At 39.5% G+C, this 13,049-nt stretch overlaps 1 protein-coding gene across 11 annotated transcripts in view; it reads right to left on the reverse strand.

Annotated features, from left to right (window-relative positions):
• Positions 1-1,339: 1,339 nt before the first annotated feature.
• The window catches only part of fbxw7 (F-box and WD repeat domain containing 7), a 355,529-nt gene continuing 343,819 nt past the window's right edge, over positions 1,340-13,049 (reverse strand). For all 11 annotated transcript variants that reach the window (XM_063046483.1, XM_063046482.1, XM_063046480.1 and 8 more), the window contains 2 exons: positions 6,453-6,663; positions 1,340-4,596 (listed from right to left, as the gene is read on the reverse strand). In XM_063046483.1, the coding sequence (XP_062902553.1) occupies positions 4,328-4,596; positions 6,453-6,663 (480 nt within the window). In that variant the 3' untranslated portion in view covers positions 1,340-4,327. The remainder of the gene's footprint in view (positions 4,597-6,452; positions 6,664-13,049) is intronic.

Genomic DNA, 13,049 nt, shown 5'->3' on the forward strand with positions numbered 1-13,049 from the left:
GAGCTCCCAATGATCCAGCAATCTGACACCCTGACCCCTGCACCAATTCTTCAGCCATGCATTAATCTGTGATGTCATTCAATTCTTACCCACATTGGCATGTGGCACAGACAACAATACAGAGACTACTATCCTGGAGCTCCTGCTTTTCAGTGTTCAAACTGCCTTTATTCTCTTCAGGACATCCTCCCTTTTCTTACCCCTGTCGCTCATACCAATATGTACCACGATTTCCAGCTTAACCCTCCAACTTTACTGTGCTGTGGACCTGATCCAAGACATCCCTGACCCTGGCACCTGGGATGCAACATACCACTCATCCACAGAAACTGCTGTCTGCTCCTCTAATGATGAAACCCCCCCCCCCTCACTACTGCACTCCTCTTCTCCTGTTCCTTTCTGAACCACAGAGACAGATCAAGTCACTTCCATCCCAATAATATCCGATGTGATATGCTTATTATTGAGTGAATGGCTCTGGGTACTTTGCACTAGCTATCTATACCCCTTCCCTCTCCTGAGAGTAACCCAGGTACCAGCCTCCTGCAATTTAGGGGTGACTTCCTCTCTGTAGCTATCACCTTTACAGTAACAGAGTCTCCCAAAATTCCCACATCTCACACAAGGATCACTAACTCTGGACCCATTCAAAGCACATCAGCTATTATGAGAATCCCTGCTTGGGTTTGCCCAACCGTGTTCTCACTTAAGCCTGACCACCAACTCTGTCCACTCACACAATAGCTGTTCCATTTACACTTCCCTTCTTTTTACTGGCCGCTGTCCACTGCCTACCAGATCATTAGATTGCACCCAAGCTCTTAAAACCTGCGCCATGTCACCAACAAATGACCTCTCATGCTGACTGCAGCCAGCTGAGCTTTTTATAGCCATTGGTCAGATAATTAACACTGGGCTTCATAAAGACACACCCTATTCCAAGCTTTTCCTAAGGTGGACAGAAGAAAAGATCATAAAATGTGTTCAATGCTCAGTGAAAAGAATTGCAACATTCCTACTAATTCCTTGGAATCCCTGATCTCCAATCATTCAAAAGTGGAGAACCAGCAGTTTTTATTGTAGAATGCACAAAACCAGAGTAGAAACATGTCATCCTAGATTCTGATGAAATACTTTCGAAGATGGTGGCTTAACACCATATAATTCAGTTGTTTTGGGTTGGGGGTTTCTATTCCAAAATGTTTCAATTCAATTTTAAATGCTCCACAATTTCCACGAGTCCCAAAATCATCTGAACAATTCTAAGGAGATTCTCTCGTACACCAAAAACATCTGTTCTCAGCCAACGAAACAAAACTAAATTACTCAACTCATTCAACAGTGGGATATTCCCATTATCTCACAAATAAATTTTTATTCAAATGCATCTGGAAAATACAAGCAAAACAAATCATGAGCAAGACCTTAAGAAAAATTTTATGCCTTGACAAATGGGAGTTCACCTGGAAACTGTGCACACATTATCCACATAACAAATTGAAAGGGAAACAAAATTTAAACTGTTATACATGGTGTTCTCATTTACATTCCCAAGATGGTACAAAAGTTGTGAAGAGGATAACGAATAAAGTATACCACAATCTCATTAAATTGTTCATGCCTTTTTGCTGATTCTCTGAATCTAGAAGATGACTTCGTTTGCTCATCAGCAAATATTATTCCCTCAAAGATTCTACCTAAACTGCAAATGAACGTCAAACAAAAATTGCAGCCGAGTTATAACATAAACAAAATGGTGACTTTTTACTAATAGCAGTAATTTGTAAATTCAGTGGGCATATTTGTTTCTGGGGGAATATGCAAGTACATTTGAACATTTTAGAAACACTTAAATCATGTCTGTGGAGTATTGACCACTAACCACAGCTTTTCCTCCCACTGCAGTCCATTGCTTCAACCCAGAGGTATAATTGGTTTGACATGCATATCTGTACTGAGACAAGTTTGGTGTTTGGAACTGGGTGGACAGAAATGGCCAAATAGAAGGTCATAAAGTCTAGGACTGGATGAGATGGAAACAAGAGACCCTGGATGCAACTAAAACCGAGAATCAAGGATAGCAAAGATGTGAGGAGCACAGGTCAGAAGATTTAGCCAATTACAGTTAAATTCCAATATTGCAGCTTAGGCAGGGTCTCATAAATCATGTATAAAAGTAGTCCCAGTACAGAAACTCAAGGCATACAGCTAGTTGCATCCTATTTAATAAGACAAAAAATGTACTTACTTCTATAATTTGCTGAACCATAAATTTAATACTTTGCTAGATCTAAGTACCTCTGTTGTTTATTAAATGAATTCAGTGAGCCATCTCCATTACTGGTTGACTTGAGGTAATATTGGCAAGAACTGTGAAGGTCCTGATTCATGCAATCATAGAACATACAGCAAAATGGAGAGAGGAAAGCCCATATAAATATGGTGCTGGCAAAATAAAATCAATTTATCTGTTCCTTGCTATATAAAACTTAATTAGCATCTTTTTAAACCTATCTGCGCAATCTTTGCCAAAACAGGCATAACTATAATATTGACTACTTTTTCCTCACATCCATCCCAGTAAGGCACTGCAAAAATGTTTTTTTTTATCCAACTGCATTAAAGAATTAAATGAGCATGTGAAAACTGATTACTTTAGCGCTGATCACTGTACTAGAATACAAGAAAAACAGCAGGCCTGGGTGAGGCAAATGTCATCTGATTAATGAGGAAAATAGGCTTCAACACAAACCACACAGTCCAATGGGAAAACTAAACATGCACAACAATTTCAAATGAAAAAGCACATTTTATTGCACTTAAGTTATAAGAAAATAAAAATTCTAAGTGGATCAAACCATAGACACAATCCCTTTTAGGTTTCACCATTACATCAGGCAGTTACATACTGTAAAGTAAAATACCTGAAATCTGATTTTTTGCCTTAAAAACCAGACTATAAATTAACAGGAAAATAAAAAGAAAAACAAAGCATCTAACTCAAGGTTGTTTAGTATACAGTGTTAAACCACTTTCACAGTTCATGTTGAGTTGTGGATTTTGAATAATAATGAGACAAAAATTTGCTATTTTGCCTGTGCTGTGTTACAGGACAAAACATTCAGTATTGTTTTGTCAGTAATTCACAGCAATAACTGTAGCAGTTGGATATTTCAATACTGTTTACACTAAGACTGACAAGCAATGACACCTTTTATTTATATGCACATCTCACTTAAATTTTATGTTCTTTTTGCATTATGTCAGTAACCTTAGTTGTTTCTTTTGTCTGTTCCACTATAGTCCTCACAATAAAATTCTCTATAATACAGGCTGAAAGAGCTCCCATCTGAAGGAATGTGTTCAACATTGTCCAGAAACAAAAAACATTCCGATATAGCACTTTAACTCCAATTTCCTTCTCGTAAGCAAATCACAACGCCATTTCGCATCTCCTCCCTTCTTTCAGCCTCTTTGAGGCACAGTTGGCTCAAGTTTCTGTGGCAATAGCCTTTTTTTAACAAGTCAAAAATTATTCATACCAGATCAAATTTAGAACTAGAATCTGGATGTGAAATGTCACAATAGAATACATAGCAGCAAATTATTTGGCCACTGGGATTACAGTACAGGGATGGGACAACTTTAGCAAGACTTATTTGAATAATCAAGAACTCCATAAGTTACTGAGTTCTTTAAGCACTTAGATCACTCAGGATAATTTGCCTCTGAAGAACTATATAACCCTCATTAAAACAATCTGGAAGCAGTGGTGAATAAATAGAGAAATACATGTTAATACTGTGACCGATTGTTGGCAACATTAGGCTTTTTATATATATATATTTATTTTTTTTTAATATATATATAAAAAATTGTACAAAATTCACAGTAAGGTTTCAAATGTTGAAACCTGAAAGGACAAATTGAGGCAGACATAACCCAAGTCTTTAAGAAAACCAGCTCTTGGCCTGATAAGCAGCTTGTTTAAAACAACTTTTCAAATAAACTTTTTATGCCTTGCTGCTGTGACCTGGGTGCTGATAATCAATAAAAAAATAATAATTGCACTAGGCTTTGTATCAAGTCTTTCTGAACAAAACTGCCCAGAGTCAAAGGGAAGTCAGATATAACATGACAATTTGTGCATCTGACCAAGTCAGATTCTGTCAGTTATAACATGTCCTCCCTTGCTCCCTTTCCCGGCGATCCATAGGACTTTGTCTTCATCATGGCATCCTGTTGACCCAAGCCAACATCCTGTACCCAACAACAGCAGGGTGATGTACACTGACTTGATAGATAGACAAATTCCTATTTGAATTCTTCACTTCATGTCCACATCAAAGTCCAGCACAAGCAGCTTTGTTTCCTCAGTCCCATTTCTGCTTCCCACTGCACACACAAGCTTTGTATTCGATGCTCTGATTCTCCAGACAACACCTCCACTGCCCCCACTTTCCAGTGTAACCAAATTCCGAATGAACTCTCCTGTTTTCAGGTCCCAAAGTTTCACAGTGCCATCATCTGAGCTAGTTACTACAAAGTTCTTGTTGAATTGGAGGCATGTCACTGCGCTCTGATGTTTGCTAGGCCCTAATGAGGAAAACAAAAGGAAAATAAATCAGCAAGTCAGTTGCTAAAAAGTTATGCACCAAAAATAGTCTCATGTTAGTGACAGGAATGAACTTCCACACATGAACAATTGAAAATTGAGATTGAAGTTAATTTTCTGTATTAAGAGTGTGATTAATACACAAACTTGAATGCTAATACTAAAAATTGCCACAAATGTTGGATGATTGACAAAGGGAGAAAATTGGCTAACATATGCTAGGCATTTTGACAAAATAAGTTATTTTTAGGATTTGTTTTTTCTTTTGTTCAAAATGTCTAAATCAGTGATGTGCTTAACTTCAGCTTAATTCCTGCTTAAATAACAATTTACACTGTTTTTCAAGGAAGATATTCAGACCAAATGCCCTGACCACCCCCCCCCCAAAAAAACATTTACACCTGAATTCATTTTCTGCTGTTTTCTCTCCCTTTGATAACATTTCCAGCAATTGGTGAATGATCTATGGCTAAGCATTTGGGAAAAGAAAGTGACATAGCAATACATCACACTGGAGATAGATTTAGGTGCAACCTGTATATCCCATAAAAATTAATCCTACCAAACAAAACTAACGAGAGGTATCTTATGCTCACAAGCAAATGATGCCTTTGTCTCCTACATTTTTTAAAATATAAAAACATCTGTTAAATCCACCTGTCAGAGAACTGGGTGAAAATTCTTTGGCATATACAAAATTTTAGGATGCATTCTCAGGACCAAGAGCAGCAGTGGAATTCACACTAAAAAGGGCCTTTACATATACAGAGATACGTTATTAACAGTGCTGCTGTACTGGGAACATAGCATGAAATCTTGTTTTATATATGTATACTGTAGTGCAGGAATCTTGGGTAAATTCAGCTATGATCACCCCATGGAAGCAAGTGAGGGCTGGAGTAGGTCATGGTTATTGGTACAGCTGCTCAGTACCAAGATGTGCGTTTCAATGTTGCGCCCTAGCCAGCATACTTTAGTATGGGCTATTGCTGGGAAACAGCACCACTACCTCCTTGTGTTGATGGACCAGCATACATTACAAAGTTAAAAGTCGACCTGGTTAGGAGCACTGAATTTTTGTGCAATAGAGCATGGCTGCTCTATAGGAACAGACGGGACAGAATTATTAAGCTTATGATTTCCAAATTTTGCTTTCCACAACATCCCTTTAAGTAACATGATAGAGACTAGGTTTATGAATGACAACTCATTTAGCTCAATCTGTGTTGACCCTGAACAGGAAGACAAAACAATTGTAATCCCACTGCTGGCTTGGTGTGGATCAAAGCTGAAATCTAGAATCGCCACTCCCATATGGTTCAGTAAAGCAACTTTCAATCCATTTTCCATTTCAGCACCCAAAAATTGTGAATGATGTTTTGAAACTAAAAGATATTAAACAGTGTAATTTTCAAAATGGATTGTCAGTGTATGGTGCTGAGCTATTTTTATCATCCAAGCTTGTATTTCTCATGGTTTCAATAGTCAAACTTGATAAAAAGCTTGCAGTTTTAAGCACTTTACACAGTAAAGGATGCTTCAGAAATATTTTTGGATTGAAGTCACTGTTGTAATCAAACGTGTATACAATTTTCACAGAACAAGCACCATGTTTTTTTTTTGTAAAGTGATGCAGACTGAGTACAAATTCTTGGACACCAAAGATTATTCCCCTAATGATCCAAATATAAAATAATGTGAAGATAATCTGTGCTAATGAAGGCAGAACTATATTTGGGATTTGCCAATGGAAATACAGCTTTATTTTTTTTTAAAAAAAAAGGATTTCAATTCAACAGGTTTTGTGGTCGAAGGATGCTTTTTTTTTTATACTCACCTTGTAATGTCTGTAAACACTGTCCTGTTTTGATGTCCCAGATTTTTACTGTGGAATCTGCATTCCCAGACACTAGAGTGTTGTCCTTCAGTTCCATTCCACTTGTTAATGACTGATGTCCTGTTAACGTGTGAATACAATTCCCAGTCTCCACGTCCCAAACACGAATAGAGGTATCAAGTGAACCACTTACTACATGGATGCCATCGAACTGCAAAGTTGAGGAAAAGTAGTACACAGTCTACTGTTAGTGTTTTCTCAGACTTGCCTTGTGAATTAAGTAGGTTTCAATCTATTTTTGAACTACACCCTATGCATTTATATAATTGCAATGTCGACAATATTACTACAGAGTAAATGTCAAGGATGCCAAGAATTCCAAAATGTGTACAAGAAAACTCTGACAGATGTTTTCAGACCAAGGGGAAAGAAAGACAGCAAAACCTGCTACTGTTGAAGGAATAACCGGAGATTGCTTTGGGGAACAAGACCACACTATCAGTGGTGCAAAACTACTTAACTTATGATGAGCCGACCTGGAATGAATTGGAATTAAACAAAATAAAGAGAAAAATGGGAGGCTTTCAAAGTGTGAACATTCACAATTGCATTACAAGGAAAACAACGCCATGCAGCTAAAAATCCAAACTAAAGATCAAGGGTTAAAATAAGACAGAAAAGGGAAGACTACGACAAATAAGAAAACACTAAACAAAAGAATATTTTCGAAATGTTAAACCCATTTCTCTTTACAGATGTTACTTGACATGCTGTTTCCAGTATTTTGTCCTAGATATTGTGTATTCACATTTGCAGTACTTTGCTTTTGAATGTAGCAACACAAAGGAAACCAAAGAAGGGAATAACAGGACCAAAGGTATGAGAATAGATTAGCACAGGACATTGTATAGCATAATATACAACTGGCAGTCCATTTGTGGCTCTCAGGATGGATCTATCTGGCCCAGACCATCATCTCGGCCGTTTTATTTTTTATTTCTTATTATGTATATATTTAGCTGGCTAGTGATACAGCATGGAGAAGGCCCTTCAGGCCATGCCATCCCAACAACCCCCATGCCCAATTAACCCTCATCTAATCACAGGACAATTTACAATGATCAATTAACCTACCCAATACATCTTCGGACTGTGGGAGGAAACTGGAGCACCCAGGGAACACCCACGCATTCCTTGGGGAGGACCTACAGAGACACCTAACATATGACATAGGAATTGAACTCCATAGTCCTGAGCTGTAATAGTGTCCTGCTAACCGTTACACTACCATGGTGCCCACCAAACAAGTTGTTCCCATTGTAAGCTTACTAGAAGTCCAAATGACAGGCACGTCTTCTTAAAAGGAGATACAGTACCTGTAATACCAAGGGTGTGGAAGTGGGTTACAGGAGGAATGCCATAAAATATTGGATTCTACTCCTCAGCTGTATGTCCTATCCCCAGAAGCCCAAAGCCAGGAGCCTTACAAAGATGAGACACCAATCAATCAAGATATAACCTAATTCAATCTCTGGACCAGCGTCAAAACGCAGCTCTAGAATTGTACTGGTGGGCATGTTTTTTCATTGTAAAATATAAATGGTACTGATGGGAACAAGTCTCTTGTGATGTAACAGCAGGTAAAATTGTAGTTACAGATCTCTCACTGTATAATAGTAGGGTATAGATGTGCAAACATCGGGTAAGGAGCAGTGGTGATATATTACGTGGACATGTGTGGGGTCAGCAAATGGAACAATAGGTGCGTACTCAGAAGACAGTCAGTGCAGCTTATGGTGGCAAGTAGTGGAATGAGTAGCTGGCAAATGAGCAGCAAGACTAAGGCACTGTCTTAAACTGTGACTTGAAAGTATTAGACCGAAAAGCAAAACTGCAGATGGAAATACTGAGCAGCCAGGCAGTATCTACCGAGAAAAAAACGATTTTGTTACATTTCAGGTTGATGGCCCATCAGCAGAACTGCGTCAGAAATTCATTGCTTTAAGTTGCAGGGAGGAGAAGGAGAGGTGGTGAGAACAAATGGAATGTGTAATGGAGCAACCTCACCTGCTGATTACTTCCAGCAATTTCTTTTGTTATCATCAGAGATGAGTATCTAATTACATATGTTAAAATAAAAGCTGTTTCTTGGGAGTGATCTCCAGGCTATGTCCACACTAGACCGGATAAATCCGTAACCGAAGCTTTTTCTCTTTGTTTTGACCCTCCGTCCACACTGAAATGGCGTTTTCCTCCCCTGAAAACGGAGGTTTTCTAGAACGCTCTCCAGAGTGTGTAAATCTGAAAACGTCAGTTGGGCGGTATAGTGTGTATGGGGTAACCGGAGCTTTTTAAAAATGCTGTCATGACATGCCAGAACAGATGGTGGTGTCAGCACAGCATTTGTTTTCATGAACACAACCTCCACAACAATGGTGGACGGCTTCATGTGTGTGTTGTTTACTTTATTGTCTTCGTTAATAGCTTTGTAGTCGTTTGTAACTCGCAGAAGCAGCAGCTTGACTTCATCGTCTGTCCAAACGAAGAAGTCCGGTCTGCTTTTTCCAGTGGAGGCTTTCTTTGTATTCCTCTAAGACATTGTTGAAAACCTTCCTTCACTGTTGTTGTAGGCACTCTAGTTTTTAACCAATGGAAATAGCACAACACTGCCGTGGAAATGGAAATAGTATACCGTTTCCTCTTCACTTGTTTTCTGCAGATGTGTCCTGCGCATGCCCAGTAGGAGGAGATTCGCCCAAATACCCATTTTAGTGTGGATGGAGGTACTTTCAAAAAGGCCTGGTGCGGACGTAGCCTTAGAATCATCCAGGATTGCAAATCTGGCTCTTATCATAAATAAAATCCAACACTCATGGCCTCTTAGGAAGACATTCTAGTAAAATAATTAACGACAAAATGTGGGGTGGATTAAGCAGGTCATGCAGGGAACAGGGCTGAAGCACTAAATGAAAACTGTGTACATCATCACTAATGAAAAGATGCTGCCAATTTAGCTGAAGGATATATTAGTGTTACTCTATAGCTCAAAAATTAAAGCTGTTTGAGATAGGGGCAGAATGGCCTATTTCGCACTTTGAGCCACACTGCCCAGCAACCCCCAGTTTAACCCCAGTCCAATTACAGGACAATTTTTAATGACCAATTGACCATGAGAGAAGCAGAAATAGATCATTTGACCCATCGTGTCTGCTCCACCATTCAATTATGGATGATCTTTTCTTCCCCCCTCCTCAGCCCCACTCCCTGGTCTTCTCCCCATAAACTTTGATGCCATGTCCAATCAAGAACTTATTAAACTCTACCTTAATTAAATACACCCAACAACCTGGCTTCCAAAGCTGCCTGTGGTAACAAATTCCACAAATTCACCATCCTCTGGCTAAAGAAATTTCTCTGCATCTGTTTTAGATAGATGCCCCTCTATCCTGAGGTTGTGCTCTCTTGTCATAGACTCCCCCACCATAGGAAACATCCTTTCCACATCTACTATGCCCAGGTCTTTCAACATTTGAAAGGTTTCAATGATAACCTCCCTCATCCTTCTAAATTCCAGTGAGTACAGACCCAGAGCTATCAAACGTTCCTTGTATGTTAACCCTTTCATTCTCGGAAACATCCCTGAACCTCCTCTGAACCCTCTCCAGATGAGGTGCCTAAAACTGTATACAATACTCATGGTAAGGCCTCACCAGTGCCTTTTAAAGCCTCAGCATCACATCCCTGCTCTTGTATTCTAGACTTCTGAAATGAATACTAACATTGCATTTGCCTTCCTTACCACCAACTCAACCTGCAAGAAAACCTTCAGGGTGTTCTATGCAAGGACTCCCATGTCCCTTTGTATCTCAAATTTTTGGATTTTCTCCCCGTTTAGAAAATAGTCTGCACATTTATTTCTACTACCAAAATGCATAACCATGCATTTTCCAAGATTGTAGTTCATTTGCCACTTTCTTGCCATTCTCCTCATCTGTCTAAGTCCTTCTGCAGCCCACCTGTTTCCCCAACACTACCTGGCCCTCCACCAATCTTTGTATCATCTGCAAACTTAGCAACAAAACCATCTATTTCATCATCTAAAATCACTGATAAATAGCATAGAAAGCAGCAGCCCCAACACCAAACCCCTGCAGAACACCACTAGTCACTGGCAGACAGCCAGAAAGGGATCCTTTTCCCCCCTACTCACTGCCTCCTACCAATCAGCCAATGCTCTAACCATGCCAGTAACCTACCAACCAATAGATCTTTGGATTGTGGAAGGAAACTGGAGCACCCAGAGGAAACCTACGCAGTCACGGGGAGAACATACAAAACTTCTTACAGGCAGTGGTGGGAATTGAACCCAGGTTGCCTGTACTGTAAAGCTATCGTGTCACCCTTATAAGTATTGTGAATTATTGGACTAACACTTAGATACAGTATGATCATTTTAATATCTCCATAACCCATCTACTTCAGTAGCCAACATCATTCTTAAGGCACTGAAGTCATTGGCAACCTGACCTCAACTGATGACGTTACTAGATGGCAGGGGTAGAGAGAATGGCAGTCAGAAACAAGCATACACAAGGGCACAAAGAGTGATGCAGAGTGGGAGAAGGAGAAAGATGATTTGAGAGAGTATAAGAAACATGCTCAAAGAGTCAGTGACAGAGAGCAGCAGATATAAAGAAAAAGGGTACATGGAGCAGAGTGAGGTGCAAATGAATAGAAAGGAGATCAGGGGGGTAGAAAAGAGAAAGTATTGGGTGTGTAGAGGTTTATCGCCTGTTCACCAGCCAAATGGCAGCAGTGGAGTTGAAGTCACTGTCCTAGCGCTTGGACTTGTGGAAATCTCACACTATCACCCATACTCTCCCTCTCTTATCCCATCCTTTGCAGTAGCTCATCTAGAAGGCAAACGATTGTGTCAACCAAACAGAGTGTAACAACTGACTAACACACCATTGGCATGGAGGGAATAAAAGCCCTACCCGAGAAAATAAAATTATAGGAGTTTACAGAAATCGCGGAAACCACAGATGGATTTAAACATGCTCAACATCTTAAATTGCATCATTAGTGGCGATAAAGCCAAGAGCTTTCTTCTAAGTCATTCAAAAATATTGGTAGTTTATTGTCCAACAGTACAACTAGAACAATGATCAACTCTCAAAATCTTGATTAATAACAATTATTTTTTAAAAACTGCTCCACAGTCTCCTAAAAACACAAAAAGAGAATGAAGCTTGTGAAATATTTAGAGAGAAATCTCTGAGATAAAGCCAACTAGTTGGATTCACAAGATACACTCTGGTGTAAAGAAATAGTGGTATGTGAAGTAGTATAGAAGTATCTACTTAGGGGCTGATTAATCTGCTGCCATTTAAAACACCACTGATCCAGTGCATAGCTAACATGTACACATTAGCAACAGCAGTCATTAACTTGAAATTCAGCTTATTATAATTCTAATCCGTGGAGTCTGTGCTGAGAAATAGCACATAGGATCACTGCCTGTAAAATTATCTCTCATTTCCCCTCAGTGGGATCAGACAAGAAACACATGGCTAGAAATGCAAAGGGATATTGCTATTTTTTCCAAGTGATTGAAAATCAATTTAGAACAGAGTAAATCGCATTTGCAACCAATTCTGGGTCAAATCATGATTCAATTGCATACTCCTGAACCACAGTCCAATTTCCATTTCAATAACAGTTGTGATGATGTAATGCCTTATGCAACATCCCCTCTGAAGCAATGCAGAACAATTTAGACATGCTATAAGAACACACGACAGGAGCAGAATTAGGGTAGGTAATTTGGCCTATCGAGTCTGCTTCGCCATTTCACCATGGCTGATTTATTATCCCTCTCAACTCCATTTTCCAGCCTTCTCCCTGCAACCTTTCACTCCCTGACTAATCAACCTTTAAACCACCATCTTAAATATACCCAATGAATTGGCCTGCACAGTCAGCTGTGGCAACAAATTCCACAGATTCACCACCCTCTACCTAAAGAAATTTTTCTTCATCTCTGTTCTACATGGACGTCCCTTAATTCTGAGGCTGTGCCCTCTGGTCCTATACTACCCCATTATAAAGAACATCCTCTCCACAACCACTCTATCAAGGCCTTCCAAAATTCAATAGGTTTCAGTGAGATTCTGCAACCCCACCCACCAACCATTCTTCCAAACTCTAGTAAGTACAGGTCCAGAGCTATCAAATCCTCCTCACATGTTAACCTCTACATTCCTGGGATTATTCTCATGAACCTCCTCTGGACCCTCTCCAATGCCAACACATCTATTCTCAAGTAAAGGGCTGAAAACGACTCAAAATACTCCAAGTGAAGTCTGACCACTGACTTAAAGTTTTAGCATTACATGCTTGCTTTTGTATTCTAGTACTGAATTCTAGAATTTATATTCTAGAAATGAATGCTAATATTGCATTGCCTTCCTTACCACTGACCCAACCTGCAAGCTAACCTTCAGGGAATTCTGCACAAGAACTCCCATCCCTTCGCACCTCTGGTTTTTGAATTTTCTTCTCATTTAGAAAATAGTCCACACCTTTATTCCGTCT

Source organism: Mobula hypostoma, chromosome 4 (assembly GCF_963921235.1).
Source record: "Mobula hypostoma chromosome 4, sMobHyp1.1, whole genome shotgun sequence".
Taxonomy (NCBI): Eukaryota; Metazoa; Chordata; class Chondrichthyes; order Myliobatiformes; family Myliobatidae; genus Mobula; species Mobula hypostoma.